This window comes from Pimephales promelas, chromosome 7, assembly GCF_988280905.1.
Source record: "Pimephales promelas chromosome 7, fPimPro1.hap1.1, whole genome shotgun sequence".
Lineage (NCBI taxonomy): Eukaryota > Metazoa > Chordata > Actinopteri > Cypriniformes > Leuciscidae > Pimephales > Pimephales promelas.
Genome location: NC_142775.1, coordinates 16,079,987 through 16,100,862, shown reverse-complemented (window position 1 = coordinate 16,100,862; position 20,876 = coordinate 16,079,987). Strand labels below are relative to the sequence as shown.

At 34.7% G+C, this 20,876-nt stretch overlaps 1 protein-coding gene across 5 annotated transcripts in view; it reads left to right on the top strand.

Annotated features, from left to right (window-relative positions):
* Positions 1-20,876, top strand: part of lrp1bb (low density lipoprotein receptor-related protein 1Bb) — a 345,314-nt gene that overhangs the window by 176,044 nt on the left and 148,394 nt on the right. For all 5 annotated transcript variants that reach the window (XR_016169265.1, XM_089133134.1, XM_089133135.1 and 2 more), the window contains 9 exons: positions 54-240; positions 531-674; positions 4,729-4,965; positions 5,073-5,253; positions 11,623-11,842; positions 13,353-13,542; positions 16,149-16,271; positions 16,402-16,542; positions 19,318-19,443. Coding sequence is in view for 4 of the 5 variants with exons in the window: in XM_089133134.1 (XP_088989260.1) it covers positions 54-240; positions 531-674; positions 4,729-4,965; positions 5,073-5,253; positions 11,623-11,842; positions 13,353-13,542; positions 16,149-16,271; positions 16,402-16,542; positions 19,318-19,443 (1,549 nt within the window). In the remaining variant the exon portion in view is untranslated. The remainder of the gene's footprint in view (positions 1-53; positions 241-530; positions 675-4,728; positions 4,966-5,072; positions 5,254-11,622; positions 11,843-13,352; positions 13,543-16,148; positions 16,272-16,401; positions 16,543-19,317; positions 19,444-20,876) is intronic.

Sequence of the window (20,876 nt, the reverse complement as noted above, 5' to 3'; positions counted from 1 at the left end):
GTAACTTCTCAGTGCTCTAATCAACCTGAAACAGTCAATGCTCCTTTTTCTAGGTGGCACACCTGCATGGATTAGCTGTCTTTGAGGACTACTTGTTTGCAACTCGCTCTGAACCCTCCAGTGGAGCGGTGGTGGACATCTTACGGATAAATCGCTTCAATGTCACAGACCCGGAGACGCTAACCAGCATAGGAAATGCAAAAACGATACGGGTTTACCACAAGCTCAGTCAACCGAAAGGTAAAGTATGAGTTATGCTGGGTTCAATTCCTTGCCTTTCGGCATGCTGTTGCTATTCTGCATTAAACACATCACTCCATAGTTTTTAGTTTTTGTTTCTAATTGGGAACGTATAAAATGTAATAAATATTTGTAATTTTTGCAATGTTGAAAACATCTTACAATATTTATAATATTTTTATTTTAGTAAATTATTAACAATGTATGTTTAATACATTATTCTACTTTGTACATTATATGTAAGATGGTTATGGCTAATTGCTTATGTGACACCCGTGTCCTCTCCTCAGTCAAGGGCCATGCGTGTGAAGTTGACCCTTATGGTAAGCCAGGAGGATGCTCACACATCTGCCTTCTCAGCGGGAGCTACAAATCCCGGAGCTGCCGCTGTCGTACCGGATTTAGCCTGGGAAGTGATGGGCAGTCCTGCAAAAGTCAGTCCGCTATAGCTCACAGCCTTTCCTTTGTTCATTGTTGCTGTTCTAAAGTGTTTGTTTTTTTTCTGAAATAATAAGATGATTAATAAAAATTAGGGCTGTCAGTTGGACGTTTAAGCCTGATATATAACATAATTGTATGAAACAAATTTTTTTTCTTTAGACTAAATTAAAAAAAAAAAAAAGATTTATTATATAAAGGTTTTTGAAGGTCTGTAGTTTTTAATTGTGGGTTGCAAAACATATAATACATTGATTATTGAGAGGTTTACAAATGTTCATTAAATCCCAATGTATCATATTTGATACTCACGTTTTAACATGATTTGGTAACACTTTACTTAAAGTCTTGTTCATAAGACTGACATGGCACCTTCATAACCATGAAATGACATATGTCTTGAATATGAAGTAGGGTTTATGCATGTTTGTGACAACTGTCATTAAGTGTCTTTCACTCAGTTATGACATTTTGAATGCAAATATGACATTGTTTAAGATGTCTTTGTCAAGTTAAACTGTCATGTCTGTGACATTGACCGTTATGAGGCATTATAACTGTGTCATGAATATTTTTTGTGACCTCAACTACAGTGGTACTAATTGAATTTGTCATTAAAGAATTATAATGGCTTCATGGCAGCCAATGTCAAAACCAACCACCTGACAGTTTAATGTAATGTTAAACAATAAAGCTAGGTGGTTTCTTAAGTTTGATAACTAATCTGCTATGTTATGTTTATGACAGGTTGTGTTGTCTTAGTAATGTCAAGTTGTCATGACAAAGACACTAGGCGCGTTTCCATTACAGATTTGCGCAAAACTTTTGCGATATTTTCTAAATGTCGATAAAAAATGATTGTGAATTGACGGCATTTCCATTAACCGATGTTATGCGACTAAAACGTATTTTTTCCTCCCGCGATTAGTCATTCCAAAAATCATGGCAACGGACGTTGGTAGGTTTATCACAGCCACCGCACTCGACATTATTATTATTACTGGAAGGAGACGTGGTGTGTTATCCAGGGAAAGACACAGAGTTCCTGGGTGTTTCTCCCTTATTTCTGCTTCGAGTTCTTGATTGTGGCATTTCTTTTTGAGGTTTAGATTCCAGTAGGCTTTTTCTGTAATTATTGTTTCTTTTTTTAAAATGAATTCATAGAAGAACTCATATTATGTCCAAACAGTCATTGTACTTGCATTCGTTTTCCCTTTTTAACCCGTAATTGCAAAACGAAAAATGGAATGGTTGTTGTATTTTTGAATTGTTGAATTGCTTTGTTTCCTTTTTTTTGTTCTACATATGTAGGCCAATAAATGGTATAATAGGCTAATGATAATAATTATTATTATTATTATTATTTGCGGACACGGAGCCAAAACACACTGCGTCTTCTAAGTCAGGTGCTGTAAATGTGCAAAACCGGTTTCCATTGCAGTTTTGCGCAAAAACCCTTTTTCAAATTGCCTGAAAAACCTCTTCATGCGAGCGTAAAAACTTGTTTTGCGATAAACGGGATTTTTTTGCGAAACTGACGTGTTTCCATTGAGTGCATTTTCATTTTGCAATTTCAATTTGCGCAAATTGAAGGGTAATGGAAACGCGGCTACTGACAGGTTATAATGTATTTTGTTTATGTCAAGGTGTCATAACAAAGACATCTTAAACAATGTAATATTTGCACTAAAAATGTCATAACTGAGCGAATGAGACTTAATGACAGTTGTCACAAACATGCATAAAACTTCCTTCATATTCATAACATAAGTCATATCATGTTTATGAAGGTGTCATGTTAGTCTTATGCACACCCCTTCAAGTAAAGTACCCATGATTTTTTTCTAAACATTATTTATGGATAATCAAGAAAACCTGTTGTTCATCTTGAGTGTTCATCTTAAAATATTACCAACAATATACAATTTATTCTTACATTTGCTTATAAAAATCACTACAGATTTCACAGCAAAAAAATACATTTTTCTATTCATACTAAAAGGCATTTAAACAACAAATTTTTCAGCAAAGGTTTGATCATGTTGATAATGTAGAAGCCTTAGAAATTTGTGTATCAAATATGATAAAGTGGGATTTATAGGTTATTGAATAAACATATAATGCAATTATAATTATAAATTCTGAAACTCCTTATCATGTAATTACTATTGACAGCCCATCTAAAATATATATTTGTTCTTTGCCAACAAATTAAAAGAAAAAGTACTCATTGATTTTATGACACCTAATGTCACGTCATCCCAGTGGAATTGTTGATGGAATATCTGTTTGTTTTATTTGATTCTTGTCAGCTGGAAATTGAAATGTGTGTTGTTACACTATTAAGCAGGAAGATTGAGTGGTTCTTCCTTTGCGCCAGTCTTGGCACTGACTTGGATTGACAGAGATGGAGATGGAGATGAACTTTTAAGAAAATTGGCCCACATGGTTGTGATGGTATTTTATTGACTGCCTATAGAATGATTCATTACCGCCATTACTGCCATATCCACTCGGTTCCCCCATACGCAGATCCTCCTGAACAATGGACGTTTTACTTAGTTGACAATGAAAGCTATGAGTCAATTAATGATGGTCCCGAGTTAAGCATAAATCGACTGCAATAATGAACCAAGCTTTGCGTTTTGAGACGTTTCGGATTTATACCTGCACCCAGATGTTGTTCTACTTCCTCCCTATTTCCATCAGATGAGAAGCTATGCTAAATGACTGTGGCTCCCTGTGGTGTTTGATATATAGGTCTCAAAGCGCTTAATTGTCTTTAAGGTAGTGGAGCTCTTCCACTCGGAATGATAAATTAAAGTGATACTTTACTTATGTCATCTCACCCACACTGGTTTGGTCCATCGAGGATGAGGTGGATGTCCCTCTCTTTACCCAGAATCCTCTTCCTTTCCCATCGGCCTAACTCGTTACAGACAGAGTGGGCTGCCCTTTGTCTTATGCCCGCTGTGACTAGAGGTTAATTTATTTAAGCTTGTTACAAGACCATGGATAACCTCAGCTTCTGTCATGCGCCTTTGTGAATCTAACAACAGGAGATTTATTGTTCAAACAGAGTCCCAATGAACAAAAATAACAATGCTGGAGCTTGTCAAATGAATCCTCTCAATCAAGATAATTTTTGCCTAGGGATGTTAAGTGGGGCTGATTGCTCCATTCATTTCTGTAACTGAACGCGTCTGCCTGTGATAGTTTTGGGATTTGTACAGTAGATCTTCACACAACTGATGTTTTAGCTGGGCTCAAACTTTACAATTATACGCTACCGGTCTCATGTTTGGAATAATTACGATTTTGAATGTTTTCTCTTTTCAAATGTTTCTCTTCTTGAAAATCCCGTAAAAAAACACAATATTGTGAAACATGATTACAATTTCTATTTTATAATGTACTTTATTCCTGTGATATTATAGCTGAATTTTCAGCAGCCATTAATCGAGTCTTCAGACACTGAAAGCAATTTTTTTACAGTAAAATACTGTTAAATGCAGTTTTAAGAAGTAAAAAAAGGCTAATCAAATTATAATTAACTGTGAAAACTGTAAAATTACCATCATTCCATAAATTACAACTGTATAGTTGCTCTGTAAATATATTTATTTTTTTACTGTATTTTTTTTACAGGATTATTCTGGCAAACACAGCTGTTTTTTCTTTCTTTCTGTAAAAACAACAGGATTTTTTAGTGTAAATGCTGTTCTTTTGAGTATCATAGTTTCCAAAACATTTTCAACAGTAAAAACGGCTTTCAACATTGATAATAATAAGAACCATTATTAATATTTTAGAGTTTTGAGTACCAAAAACAATTTGTAAATAACTGAGCAAATCATCATATATATATATATATAAATGATATATATATATATATATTATTTATTATTTATTTATTTTTTTACAGTGTAAAGGATCATGTGACAAAAAACATTTAAAAAAAAATCTGAAATACTTCATCTTTAAACCGGTAGTGTACTGTATATGACATAAAAGGACTTTGGGTTACACTTTCTGTCTGTGTCTTTGCAGAACCCAAAAATGACCTTTTCCTCTTCTATGGAAAGGGACGACCTGGGATAATTCGTGGTCTGGACATGAACGTGAAGTCGAGCAACGAGCACATTGTTCCCATCGAGGACTTAGTGAATCCAAGAGCTTTAGACTATCATGCTGAGACTGGAAACATTTTTTTTGCTGATACTACAAGTTTTTTGATAGGACGGCAGAAAGTTGATGGGAGCGGCCGGGAAACAATTCTCAAAGATGGTAATTATTGCAATCATTTTGCACTTTTTACCTTTTTGATCCTGTTTACACCTGTAATTACTTGAATTGAAATCATTTAATGAACATAATTGTGTGTGCTTTTACAGATCTTGATAATGTGGAGGGTATTTCAGTGGATTGGATTGGGAATAACCTGTACTGGACCAACGATGGATACAGAAAAACCATCAGCGTGGCCAGACTAGAACAGGCATCTGGAACCAGGAAGACTCTTTTGGAGGGAGACATGTCTCACCCTAGAGCCATAGTGGTGGATCCTCTCAATAGGTACAAAGCCGTAACACTCGATCATAGACCTAAATATGGATTGTGTATCATACAGTGATTTGAAATGTTTATCAACATTTATACACAATGCCTTATGATTTGGACAGAAACATTTGTTAAGTGGCCGTTTATGTTGTAATCTTTCATTTTATGTAACTAGCAAAGAAAGTAAGGAAATTAAAACAAGGACACATTAAATTGAGCATAAGTGACAGTTAATAAGACAGTAAATCAGAAGGGGAAGAGACGATAAACCGAGGTCCTGACTCTGTGGTCGTTAAAACTCCCAATTTGCCCCTTGGCCTCTGTCTATCATGGCCTCCTAATCATCTGCATATACTGATTGGCTTCATGTTCTGGCACAATATGGCTGCCGTCACATCATCTAGGTGGATGCTGCACATTGGTGATGGTTGAGGAGATTTCGCCTTCTATGTAATGAGTGCAGAGAAATATATAACAAATTTGTATTAATTATTATACTTTAAAATATTTTAAATTATTATATTTTAAATACTTATGTTCTTTTGACATCTCTATCCATCAAAGAATCCTGAAAATAAATAAATAAATAAAAAAATAAAAATAAAAAATCAAAGCAGCACAACTGTTTTAATATTGATGAACAAATTAAATAATTAATTAAATAATTGAGTAATAGCTGCTGAAAATTCAGCTTTGCCACCAGAGGAATAAAGTGTATTTTAAAATATATTAAAAAAAGAAAAGGGTTATTTTAAATTGTAATAATATTTCACAATATTACTGTATTTATGATCTAATTAACGCAACCCTGAGCATATAAGATTTTCCAAAAACGTATAACATCTTACTGACCCCTAATTTTGAATAGTTTACAATTAAAACACTGAATATTAGAACACTGAAAGGCACTAAGAACTAAAGCTTAAGTAAAAAAAAAAATAATGAAATTTCAAATTCCAGCCAATTAATAACCAATAATACGAAATTGACTAAACCGATATTGTGCCAAAATATCAGGCTAAGCTCATTCTTTGTTTTGTGGGTATGATCATACAGTATACATTGTAGTAACTGAAAAATCTGGTTTAGGAAATATGAAATATGCTTGGGAATTATTAAAAACAAGAGTAATATTTCCCTAGTTAAAAAAAAAAAAAAAACACGACCCCTAATGCAAAATGTATTTAAAATACATATGTCATACGAAGTATACAAATCAATTTAAATATTTAACTAACATTCGCTTGAGACTTACTGATATAAATATAATAGTTAAACTTCATGTGGAGTACTTAAACCTAAAATGTGTTTTAATATTAGTAAGGATAGTATGATCTCTGTATAATATCAGTTTTTAAATGCAATAATTCCACTTTAGCACAATCAAATATATGTATATCTTTAGCTGGAGCATACAACATTAGTGGTTCCAATTTTGCAGAATTTAAGTATCAATTATGTATACCAAAAGTGCAATTGCATGGGTATTTATATTAAAAAATATATGTAAATGTATATAGTTTAAAATAAATGTATTTCAAATACATTTTAGTATATTTATTTTCCACCAGGGTCCTTTAAATCAACATTAGCAATCTTACTTCCCACCTGCCCCGAAGGAACAGTCCTCCTTCCAGTTTATTTACTAACATTTGTTTACACTGCATGGCTTCAGAGGCGAATGCAATTGTACATAGTGTAGTGAAGCATGCATGCGACCATCCACGCGCTCCTCCATTTGTACTGGTTTGTGTGTGTGTGTGTGTGCATACATTTGTACCAGTAAGCTGACATGGCATGGTCAGTAAAAATGGTGAGTATGATGGCCCAGAGCCAATCTCATTATCACCTTCCCGGGGTGTGAGAGTAACTCATGAATCCTGAGGAGGTGCAGCCAGCCAAAGCTGAAGAAGCGAGATACTGCAATGAGGAAACAACCTCTCTCGGCCCTCTCAGATTCAATCACGCAACCTGATCACTCTCTTTTTATCGGATTAAAAAGTACTTAAGTGTACTAGAATACTGATTGGTCAGTGGTCATCAGATCTGTTGGGCCTAACCACGTGGTAGCCTATTGAAGAGTACTTTTAATGTATTTATTTTTTAAATCTCTGCAAATAATTGTCTTATTTAAAAGTGCACTTATCATGAAGTAATACATGATGGAATAAATTTTTGCCATCTTTAGTGAACCCAAGGGGTGTTGATTACGGATTCATTTGAAGAGAGGGAAAACAAATGCAGAATAGTTTCATTATTTAGAGACACAATGGGTTCATTAGCTCAGAGCCATAATTATATTCATTGCTCAGACCTCACGCTTGTGCAATTTATGCAACTCTCGCATTTAATGAAGCAAATGTATCTTGAATGGCAGTGCTAACAATAAAAAAAAAAAGAAATGGGCAATGACAGGAAGCTAGAAACTGTTCCTTTGTGAGTTTGTCAACAGATACTCACGAATAGTGCACGTTTAAGTAGCATGTAAAAACAGCAACTTATCTCCTAGTCGCCACTGCGTGTCATTCCCGACGGGATAACTTCAGTGGTGTGGAAGCGATTAAAATCTGCATTAAAAGCATCATCTTTCTGAACTGTCAGCTCAGAGGATGTCACACAGACTGCATGACTGCATTGAGAGTGGAAAGCTAAAGCTTTCTGGAGCTGGGGCTCAGACAGGAAATGAGAAGTGTGCCTCTTCTAAGGTGCCATTGATGTGTCCTGTTTTGACAGGCAGTAAAAAAAAATAGCATGGTGGATGATGGAAATTTAGAGATGTAAATTGTTGACCTCTCCAACAGGTCATCAGAGGATAGATCACATGGACTTTGAACGCTGGCCAACAAAGAATGATTTATGTACAGTACAGTACATCATACTTCAAAGCAAATGTATGTTTTTTTTTTTTTTTTTTTTTTTTTTTGGTGTGGTGACTTAAAGGAGTAGTTCACTTTAAAAAAAACAAAGAAAAAAAAAAACTTTTTGCTGATAATTTACTCACCCCCATGTCATTCGAAGATATCCTTGTCATTCTTTCTTCAGTCGAAAAGAAATTAAGGTTTTTGATGAAAACATTCCAGCATTTTTCTCTATATAATGGACTTCATAGGGAACCAAACGGTTCAAGGTCCAAAAGACAGTTTCAGTGCAAAGGGCTTTAAACGATTCCAGACGATGAATAGGGGTCTTATCAAGCGCAACGATCGCTCATTAAAAAAAATAAAAAATAAATAAAAATGTGACTCTCCTGTTCGAACTCGTTTATCAAAATCAACAAATCGTTTCCCCAGTCAATTTGTTCATTTTGTTCATTGAATGAACCAAATGACACGGAAAAAGATTTGTTAATTTTGATAAACGAGTTCGAACAGGAGAGTCACGAACGCACATCATAGAGCAGAGCAAGGTGAGCTTAAAACTTAAACTTTTTTTTTTTTTTAATGAGCGATCGTTTCGCTTGATAAGACCCTTATTCATCGTCTGGAATCGTTTAAAGCTATTTACTTATTAGCATGAATATTAGGACGTTGGTTGTTTATTAGTACTTATAAAGCGCATATTGATACCTTATTCTGCATGATTCTACATCCCTAATCCCACTCAATGCCTAAACTATACTAACAATACCCTACTAACTATTAATAAGCCGTAATTATGAGGTAATAAGGCAAAAGTCAAAGTTAAAAGTTGGGTAATAGTAATAATTGGACCCTAAACTAAAGTGTGACCAAAGTGTGTCTTTAATTATGAATCAAAACTTTCTTTTTAACCCATTTATTTTTTATTAGTACATTTTTTGACTGTGTTGTTTTGACCCACCTGTATGGGCTTATTTATAGTAATGGGGTTAGGGCCCACCATTAGGGGTTGGCAATCTATCAGGTGAGCAGGTGGCATGTTGATCTTTTTCTGCACTGCTGGATGGGCTTCCCCCTGAAATAACACCCACCTGTCCTGATTTCTTTATCTCTCACACCCATATAGTATACTTCTCTTTGTTGATGTCACTACACAAGCAGCCTGTGATAACATGATAAGAACGAAATTGCCCACCTCAGTAACTCTTTTCTGTCTTTTTGTATCTCAGGTTCTGTCATTTGGACTTTCACGATTTACATCTCTGTCTCTCCATTTTTTATTTGTATTTATTTATTTATTTATTTATTTATTTATTTATTTATTTATTTATTTATTTATTTATTTATTTATTTATTTATTTATTTATTTATTTATTTTATTTTTATTTTTTTTTTATCTGCTCACTTCATTGCTGTCCTATATTCCCAGGAGCAGACTTTCTAAACTGTGGTATTTTTAGCGGGTCAAAACTGATTTGGCAAACTCCTACCAGTTCATAGTACCACAGTTTAATGGAGTTCTTATAGTTCTAGCTTGATGCTCCAGTTTAAAGGATTAATGAAGCCTTCGGTGTCTGATCTATTTCTCTGTCTCTTGCTCTCGCACTTTTCTCACCTATATATATATATATATATATATAGACACACACTCTAAAAATGCTGGACAAACTCAAATGTTGGGTTAAAAATGTTTTGTAAAAGATTTAAAAAAAAATGTAATTACAAATTTTAAATTAAATGTTTAACCCAACATTTGGGTTTGTGCATATTTTACCCAATTTTGGGTTATATAACAATCCTGGGGTGCATTTCCTAAATGCATCGTTAGCCAATTACGGTCGCAAGTTCCGTCGTTATCAGCATATTTCAACGAGTCGGTGTTTCCTGAAACAATCGTTCCAACGAACATTCGCAAACAGCATTGCAAAGTTTTGTGGTTTGAACGACAGATCTCGACCTGTGGTTTGAGGCATCGTTTCTATATTGCATGACATTTGGAGGTAATAAATCCTTATCTTGAGCAAAATAAGCAAGCTGGCATTCAGTGCAACGGTGCCTATTATTTAGAATACATACAAATGCAATTTAGGTATTTTAGTTTGTCAAAAGATTTAAAGTACCGATTTTGAAGAGTCCGCATGTGCGAACGTGCTGTACTATGTAAGAACGGGCCAAATATTCAGTCTGGTAATAAAGAAAAATAACTGAGAACAATTAGAAATAGTCCTCAGATGACATGTCTGTAATTTATATTAACAAATCTAGCGTTAATTGGATCTCAAACAGTTTCATTAAAAGTAGTTATTATTCCACCACGTGTGAAAACAACGTGGTGAACGATACTTTGCAACCATGGGTTTCAGGAAACAGTCGTGACTAGCTAGTACTATTAGATATCTTACTATTTTAGTGAATCAGCTAATTACATAGTTGTACGGGAAATGTACCACAGAATTGTTTAGAGTGTGTATGTATGGTTTTATTATTTATTCATTTATTTTTTGCCTTTCTTCCTTTCTTCCTATCCTGGTGTTATGCCTGTTGCTATTCTATCTCTGTATTATTTATGGACAGCAAAGTGGCAGTAACGATTTTCACATTGTTTCTCTCTCTCTCTCTCTCTCTCTCTCTCTCTCTCTCTCTCTCTCTCTCTCTCTCTCTCTCTCTCTCTCTCTCTCTCTCTCTCTCTCTCTTGCTTTTTTGTACTCTACTCGTTGAAAAAAAAATGCTTTTTTGTTCTCTACTCGTTGAAAATGCCATGTAATCTTTGCTCATTTCGGTTAGACCCTGCATGTGCATGTGGTTACATTCAGAACAGTGCAGGATGAGACTCGGAGCATGCTGTTTGCCTTCTGAATAATTCATGGGGTCACGTAGCCAACATACTGGGACAGAGAGCGCTTGATTCGCCCTGTATCCAATTCTGTTTTATGTGGTGCACATGAAGCAAGACTTCTATCATTGATGAGACAGAAAAGCTTGCGTTGACCGCTGAGTAGTCCTCAGAGGCAGCAAATCCCTTAAGCACACTTACTAGGGAAAGGATCATGTCGAAACGTTGACCCGATCACTTTTCAAATATCTCTAACCCATTGAGTAACAGTTCATGTTGGCACAGGACCTTTTAGTATATCCACAACTAAGAAAAGGAAATTGCGAATGAGAGGACCAACCAGAGGAATTGATATGGACGGTGGCCTTGTTTTCTAGACCCTTTGAGCCACTCACAATGTTTGTCCTTGGTTTCAATCTATCTATTTGGTTAACAGTTTTATCTCCAGATCAATATAATTTCCCTTAGGTTTGAGATGCTGACTTTTCCTTAGCATTTTTTGTTTATGTTCAGTGTACTTTTTTTTTTTTTTTTTTTTTTTTTTGACTTTGAGGCAATTTGTTTCAATCTGCTTCAGCTGTGCAATTCCTGTCTTAGCAAATAAGTTCTGATTGATGTCCATGTCTGCTTCAAACGCAAAAACAAGAGCTTTTTTTCATGGACTACACTGACTGTGTTTGGTTTTGGTTGCAGTTGGATGTACTGGACGGATTGGGAAGAGGATGAGGTGAACGACAGCATCGGGCGAATAGAGAAAGCCTGGATGGATGGGTCCAACAGGAAAATATTTGTCACATCTAACATGCTGTGGCCCAATGGACTCACTTTGGACCATGGATCCAGTACCATGTACTGGTGTGATGCCTATTATGATCACATTGAGAGAATCTACCTTAATGGCACTGGGAGAATGGTGAGTGAAATGTTGCTTTTTCAAAGCTTTGCAATCTCTTGAATTTCTTAGTTATTTTCTCCAGACTTTTCAGATGTTTCTCGTAAAATGTCTTGCAATTTAAATATTAAATGTGATAATTGTTAACCAATTAACCAAGAGGTTCAGCATTTAGCTTAGGTTCCCTCATAATTTAATTGAAAATACTTTCATAAAACATAATAATCCAAGGGATTTGCGAATTTATGTACATTTATTTTAAAAAAGCCTTTATTTAGTCATGGCTTTAGCAATTAAAACCTCAATTCGTATGTTTTCCAATAAGTACTACAACTTTAATTTTATAATTTGCAAATGAGGACTACAACCCATTAATTAATCAAGCATGTAAACACATTTTTAAAGCACACAGATCAAAATCTACATTTGAGGACTGATTGTGCATAGTTTATGTTTCTGCACAGAATGGAAAAGTCTCTTTAAATAATCTTGACCACGGACTTTATTTTTTTCTTAGATCAAAAACCACTTTATAAAAACCCATTAGAAATTCCTGAGGGGACACATGGCAAATTAGACTTCTGGATAGGCCCTCGAACTGATGTAATGATTGAAGAGCTTGAAATTTTGACAGAATAAACAAGCTATACAATGTATGATGAATGCATAGCTTGGATTAATTTGGTCTTGAATTAATGTAATGGGAAATGAGAGTGCAGGTTGAGAGATTGCCGGCATACTGTATCTTTGAAGCATTGAAACATTGTTCAATGTATCATCCGTTCAAGTTCATCCATCAAGCCATTACATATTAACCCTTAAATACATGAATGTTTCGCCAATCTGTATCTAACACAGGTGGATGATACTTCCTATTCTTTGGTTTTCTGCCTGCGGTAATTACAGTATGAGTGAAACTTCACTTTATCATTGTGTATCAGACATTGCTAACATGCGGAATGAAGGTGAATTGCACTTAGTCAGTCATCAAAGATTCAATTATTGTTGCGGAGGCAGTTTTTATTTGCACTGTTACACACCCCGGGTCTTTAGCGACCCTTTGCAATTTTTACAGAAATGAATGGGAAAACAAGCATTCTTTTATATATTTTTTCTTGTTATATTGTTTATAATGAATATTGATTGTGGAATGCTAAGAAGGTCACTGAAGATCCCTGATGTATGCGTTTAAGACTTAAAGAGGAAAAATCCTCTACCAGAGTTGTCACAACAGTACATGGTCCTTATATATGAAGAGTTCAGATGCAAAAGCCTCTAAATGCCATTTGAAATTTTCTTCTTTAATGATGATTTTTATCAAACTTGTATATTTAAGTTCAGTAATTTCACTTAAATTGCAATGATAATTACCTATTAATTGTTATTTAAGTGAAATTACTGAACTTAAATATACAAGTTTGATAAAAATCATCATTAAAGAAGAAAATTTCAAATGGCATTTAGAGGCTTTTGCATCTGAACTCTTCATATTTTCTGTGTTTTTTTGTTTTGTTTTGTTTTTTCACTGTAGGTTGTGTACAGTGGCAGGGAACTCAATCACCCGTTTGGGATTGCACAGTACCAAAATTCCATCTTCTGGACTGAGTACATGAACGCTTCAATCTTCCAGCTGGATCTGGTCTCTGGTGAAGTCACTCTGCTGAGAAGTGAAAGACCCCCCCTGTTTGGGCTCCGAGTATTTGATGCACAAAGCCAGCTGGGTAAAGTCACTTTTAAGTCTAAAAGAAAAGTTAAAGATTACAGAATGACACATTTTTGATCTTCTTTTAAATAATGTTTTAATGAATAATGGTCGGGATTTCTCTTTTTCCTTTTTAATCCATACAGGTAAGTTGGAATTTAAATTGAATGGGCCACAACACAAAGGAATTTGATTTACAGTGACAGGAAGATGAATTCACTGGATTGAAATTCAAGAAATTCATCTAATTTTGTCTCTATCTTGAAAGCCTGATTCATGATGGTTCCATTTTGGAGTATATTAAAGCATTCTGGGAAATTAATTGTTTTTTCCACTATGACAAAAAATAAAGTTAATGTATTAATGAACAATACTGTTAAAAAGTTTGGGCTCAGTAAGATTTTTTTATAAATCATTGAGGAAGGATGCATTCAACTGATTAAATGTTACAGGAAAGATAATTAAAATGTTGCTAAGATTTATATTTCAAAGAAATGCTATTCTTTTTAATTTCCAATTCATTAAAGAATCTTGAAAACAATCTATCATGGTTTCCAAAAAAGTAGTAAGGAGGACATTAGGGGTGGGCGATATGACCAAAAACTTATATCAGTAAATTAGTAGTGTTATTTTATTTCACAATAACGATATACATCATATAGTTATAGTTTGCTTTAAAGGGGTCATGAATGGAGAGTTCAAATGTCCATCGATCTTTTGATAGTTAAGAGTTCATTATATTATAAACATACCCTGTAAGTTTCAAAACTCAAAACGTCCTTGTTTTTCCAAAAATGTTTTTGTTTTAAAATGCTTTTATTGAAACCAAGGCCAGAAAATGACAGGATCTAAAAAGTGGAGACTTGTGTCATCACAGGGCAGCCAAAGACCATCTTTTAGAATTGGTCTTCTCGGTACATTTTACTGTTATTTGGTAATTCAGTCGCAATTTCGACTCAGGCAGATATTTAGGATATTGATCTGCCAGCAATGCCACAAATAAGTAACCATTTTTATACTAATGCCTGATCTGTGTTCAGTGATATTATAAGGGCACCCCCAGGAAACATAAAGTAATAAAATAAACCTCTTAACGACCCATTTAAATAAGGTTTTTATGATGTCAACATTTTGATTCCATCGAAATTGTCATAATTATCATCAACAATTTCATTATCCCAAAAAAACGAACGAAAGCCTAATTAGCACAATACAAAAATCAAGCTTACTTATTCCACTTCAGTGGTTAAACACTTTAAAACAACAATGCTTATAATGCATGCAAATGAGAAGCTTTTGTGACTGTGAGTGTCATATGTGTGTGTTTAATCAAATAAATTAAGCCTTGGTGATGATAAAAGACTACTTTTAAGAATAATAAAAAAATCTTACAGACCCCAAACGTTCTGGATGAATATTGTAATAATTTGACTACACAAAAGAGTCTGGTGGAAAATAAATGCAAATATTACGTAGGCTAGTGCATTCATTCAGAAAATTCGTAATAAATTACTTTTTTTTTTTTTTACACACAGCACAGCTATTGCAGATTTCCATGGCTTTAGCTTTGATTAGCATAGTCCCAACTACAGAGCGGGAGCCGTACTGTTGAGTGGGTGTGTTTAATCTGGTGAAGTGGGGGCTAAAGCTCTGTTTAGCATGTTTAACTCTGTGTGGATGTCTGAGGTAAGGTGGGATGATTACTGTGTCATCCTCTCTCGTATGTGCCTGTCACAACAGGTAGAGGGAGGGACACTTCTCAGCGGGGCTCTCGCTCACGCAGACGAGCAGCACAGAGAACACAGGAGTGTGTTCAGCTCCCACATGTTTCATCTCTTACTTACCTGAGGGTGGTGCGTTTTCAGGAGAGCAGGCAGTGTGCCGCATGTCAGAGAGACTCACTCTTTTGAGAAAGACGGCGAATTCAGCTGGGACCAGCAGACTTATATCATGTTTTAAATATATTCTCATCTTTACATCCAATTCTCAAAACACTGAGATCTGTGACGGGTGAGGGTGGGGGAGGGTCATGTATGTCAGGTATGCATTTATACCTCCAAAAAATATGGGGGTTTTGACAGTCTACATTCGGAGCAGAAGACAAATTTCTCCAAAGCGCTTGTCAGGAAAAAGATTAATTGTGTTTCCGCTCTTTGGAATACCACAGATTGGCCATTACAAAGCGGTTTTTATCTCATTGGTTCAGGCAATGCCTTTCGACCACTCTCTAAATGAAACCTTATTATTGTCCCCATGCCTCAACTTAATAAGTGACAGTTTTCTCACAAAACTGTGTTTTTCTCCACTCCCCACCCTTCGCAGGTGCCATTGCCCACACAACGAATTATGTCAGTGAAAGGAAAAGAATGTCAAATGGCTCTCTTCTCCAGTGTTTCCCATAATTTACTTGACATGTGATTAAAAATAATGCCCCCGTGTTCCACCGGCATCCCAGAAGAGCAGGAAATTGGTTCTGAGTGGGCAGTGAGGAAGAACTTTATGTTCTCTGTTTCAAGGAGAGACATTGCTAAAAGCCATAAAGGGATGAACACATAAACAGCTGTCCTGCGAGTGGAAAAGAAGATTTGTAGATATCTGTTGTTTAGTCCTATGTTTGTTTTTTAGGTGACAATGCCTGCCGGGTGAATTATGGTGGTTGTGGTACCCTCTGCTTGGCCGTTCCAGGAGGCCGAGTGTGCGCATGTGCTGACAACCAGCATCTGGACAAGAACAATGTCACGTGCTCTGGTAAGCTTTCAAATAAGAGTTTTAACTCCTGGAATATGCAGTGTTTGACTATTTCCTTGTTTTTCCCCTTGAATTCTGTTTTCCTATTGTCTTGTTTTGTTTGTTTGTTTGTTTTTTTTTTCTCCCGAAGACTCTGCAGGTCAAGAGGAGCCGCAGCGGTGCAGAAATGATGAGTTTCAATGCAGGAACTGGCGCTGCATTCGAGCCAATTGGATTTGTGATGGAGATGATGACTGCTTAGATGGCAGTGATGAGGAGGCCCAAATATGCTGTATGTATACTTTGTCTTCTTCCTCCCTGACTGGGACGTATTATCCCTGTTGTACCTGTTTTACTGAACCATCAAACCTATGTGGCCTCAAGCTGTGTCATTTAGTATGCACACTGTGTCATGTCTGTGATGTATCAGTCAATACAGACATTTTCATTTTGTACAGGTATCACTGGTGCCATCCAGTTTATACCTACCTAGTAACAAGATGAACACTGCAACAATGTTCATTTATCTTATTTATTATATATATATATATATATATATATATATATATATATATATATATATATATATATATAATAAATAAGATAAATAATATATATATATATATATATATATATATATATATATATATCTTATAATATCTATATATATTTTATATATATATATTTTTTTTTAATATATTTTGTATGTATCTTATACTTACCAAGGCTGTATTTATTTGATCAAATACATTTATATTGTGAAATATTATTATAATTTAAAACAGCTATTTTCTATTTTAAAACACATTTTATTCCTTGATTTCTTATAATCATTATATATGTTGGTTTAGTCTCATTATCAATGTTGAAAACAGTTGTAATGCTTAATATTGTTTTGTGTAAACCATTAAACTTTTTTTTTCATATTTGATGAATGGAAAGTTCAAAAGAACAGTTCATTTGAAATATCACTGAACCTAAAAATGTGAATTGTAGTTTGTGTGTGTGGGTGTGTGTGTGGGTGTGTAAATACATTTTTTATATTTTTTATATATTATATATTTTATATATTTTTTTCTAAAATCCCAACCTAGAAGTTGTCATTGTTTTGTAAAGAGAGAATCCACAAGTTGATACAAAATCATAAAAGTAGCACAGGTTTAATATATCCAGTGGTCAAATATACAATTTAGTGGACATTATGCAAACATTTTTAAATCCACAATGCCCTAAATTGGCCAGTAAAAATCAATAATTCCAGAGAGCTATAATTAAATGATATTATGCCGATAAAAAATATACTCTAGCTTGAAATGCATTGGATAACTATGGAAGCTTGTTTCCGCCACTGAATAAAAAAATAAAATAAATAATTGCGACTTTTTATCTCACAATTCTGACTTTTTTTCTCACAATTGCGAGATAAAAAGTCCGAATTGCGTGATATAAAGTCGCAATTGCGAGTTATAAAGTCAGAATTGCGAGATATAAAGTCAGAATTGCGAGATATAAAGTCAGAATTGCGAGATATAAAGTCAGAATTGCGTGATATAAAGTCGCAATTGCGAGATAAAAAGTCAGAATTGCGAGATATAAAGTCGCAATTGCGAGTTATAAAGTCAGAATTGCGAGATAAAAAGTCAGAATTGCGTGATATAAAGTCGCAATTGCGAGATAAAAAGTCAGAATTGCGTGATATAAAGTCGCAATTGCGAGTTATAAAGTCAGAATTGCGAGTTATAAAGTCAGAATTGCGTGATATAAAGTCGCAATTGCGAGTTTTAAAGTCAGAATTGCATGATATAAAGTCAGAATTGTGAGATTTAAACTCTTCTGATGGGGGAAAAAGAATTGGCCTAATAAGTCGCAATTGCGAGTTTATATCTCACAATTCTGAGAAAAGATGTCAGAATTTCGACATATAAACTCGCAATTATGTGTTATAAAGTCAGAATTGCGAGATGTAAACTCGCAATTGTGAGAAAAAAAGTCACACTTCTGTCTTTTTTTCTCAGAATTGCGACTTTATATCTCACAATTCTGACTTTATATCACGCAATTCTGACTTTATATCTCGCAATTCTGACTTTATAACACACAATTCTGACTTTATAACTCGCAATTGCGACTTTATATCACGCAATTCTGAGAAATAAAGTCAGAATTGTGAGATATAAACTCGCAATTGTGAGAAAAAAAGTCAGAATTGTGAGAAAAAAAGTCAGAATTGTAAGATAAAAAGTCACAATTCTTTATTATATTTTTTATTCAATGGCGGAAACAAGCTTCCATAGATAACAGCATCTGCATACAGTTAATGTGCACTAAGCAGGCTGTTTACATATCATTTGTTGCTAATTGACATGTTAGAAAAAAAAAAAAGCAATGCAATATCAACACCATATCAAACCTTTCTCCCACTCACTGCATCCCACTGCACAATCTGCTCATGAGCTAATCGATAAGATAAGCACCCTGTTAAAACGTTGGGGACTGAGTCATTTTTCACTTTGAGAAATACTTTAACGTGATGTTCTGCCAGAATTATCAGAATTGCAAAATCAATGTTCTGCTCTGCTGGGATGTCCTATAGTTTAATACGCCTGAAACGTTATTGCCTGATCCCACTTGAATCCGGTTTTCCATTTCATCTGTTACTCATTGTCTGGTGGGTACGCGTTGAGTATCCAGGGTTGTGAGTAATGGTAGGTTCTATTATTAAATAGAGCAAACAGTCGAGGAAAACACTAGCAGTACTTTAAATAAACTCAAACGCCTGAGGGCAAATGCATATTTTTTGAGATAAATGTGAAGCTAGCTCAGGAGAATAGATGAATAGCACAATGAAAAGTGCTGTGTCAAAACAAAAGAAGAGTATTATGCATATGAACTCTCTTATTTGTAGAGTGGGCTGTCAGCAGTGTAACAAAACATGTCAACACCCCCTAAAACACACACACACACAAACACACATATATGTCAAGCTTGGAAAGTGTTGATGTTCTTAGATAAAATATGTACTTTTTTGACATGTGATTTATTTTTGTGCTTCCATTGTTCTTTTCAGCTAACCACAGTTGCCCGATTGACCAGTTCAAATGTCCCAATAACCGCTGCATACCTAAGAGGTGGCTTTGTGATGGAACCAATGACTGTGGAGATAATGACGATGAGTCTAATAAAACATGCTCAGGTAGATATCTACTTCTTCATACATAACATATTCACCCACCAACATCTGCAAGGTTTCCGCAAGGCATTAATAAGCAGTAATTATGAGTTTATCGAGGCAAAAGTCGTAGTTAATAGTGAGAATCGGACCCTAATCTAAAGTGTCGCCAACATTTATATAATATATATATATATATATATATATATATATATATATATATATATATATATATATATGAATAGTTCAGATGCAAAAGCCTCTAAGTGCCATTTGAAATTTTGTTCTAAAATTATCATTTTATCAAGCTTGTATATTTAAGTTCAGTAATTTCACTTAAATGGCAATGAAGATTACCTATTAATTGTCATTTAAGTGAAATTGGTCCTTCTAGAACAAAATTTCAAATGGCACTTAGAGGCTTTTGCATATGAACTCTTCATATATACTGTATATATATATATATATATATATATATATATATATATATATATATATAAGTGATATTAAGATGAAGTTTGTTTTTAGATTTTACAGGTATTTAGGGTGACCCTGAAATGAGAAATAATATTAAAATAATTCATAGAGCACAGTACGTTTAAATGGACACTATGCAGTTTTTTTTTTTTTTTTTTTTTTTTTTTTGCTCATTGTCGTTGCTTTCAGTGCCACAGATACAGTGTTTTGTTGTGGCTTGTGCACAGTCTTCTCTCGGACTTGCGGTTCAATTCGTTGCGGTGAGACTCAAAATCACAAACCATAATGCACACAAATGTGTCCCTGCTTGATATACAACCACTGAAAAAATCGGTTTTGACAAGGGGAAAAATCTACTTCTTGGTGCGGATTAGAACCCAGGACCTGACTTGCTTGGCAAAAGTTCTGACACTGGAACGTCAGCCCGGTCTCATCCCCTTTGACATTGCGTCTACATCTGACGCACATGGCACCCTTTAGCGTCAATATGAAACGCAGATATATATAGGCCAGAAGGCGCCTCCTAGTGGTCTAACCCCAACACTACCCCAGACCTAAACCTACCCATAACCGAAGCGTGTTATATTGACGCTAAAGGGTGCCATGTGCGTCGGATTTAGACGCAATGTCAAAGGTGTCACCTATATGACGCCCTAGGACAACAAATAAAAACGATTAATTATGAAGGCTTTATTCAAATAAATTGATATACAATTCTCTTCAAAACTATCAACATCTTGAATGCATGTAGGAATCAAATTTAATGCTTTTTAATGCCATTTAAGGCCTTAATTTTTCACAGAATCCATTTAAGGACTTTTAATGCTTTTTAATAGTTACGGTAGTTTTTAAGGCAGGATTACGGCATGTGTATGGTCATGGTCAAAATAAGGCAGTGATATGTGCTTTATAAGTACACAAGTTAAGGATACAATGATAAGCTAATATCCTTGCAATATGCATCCTGATAAGCAACTAGT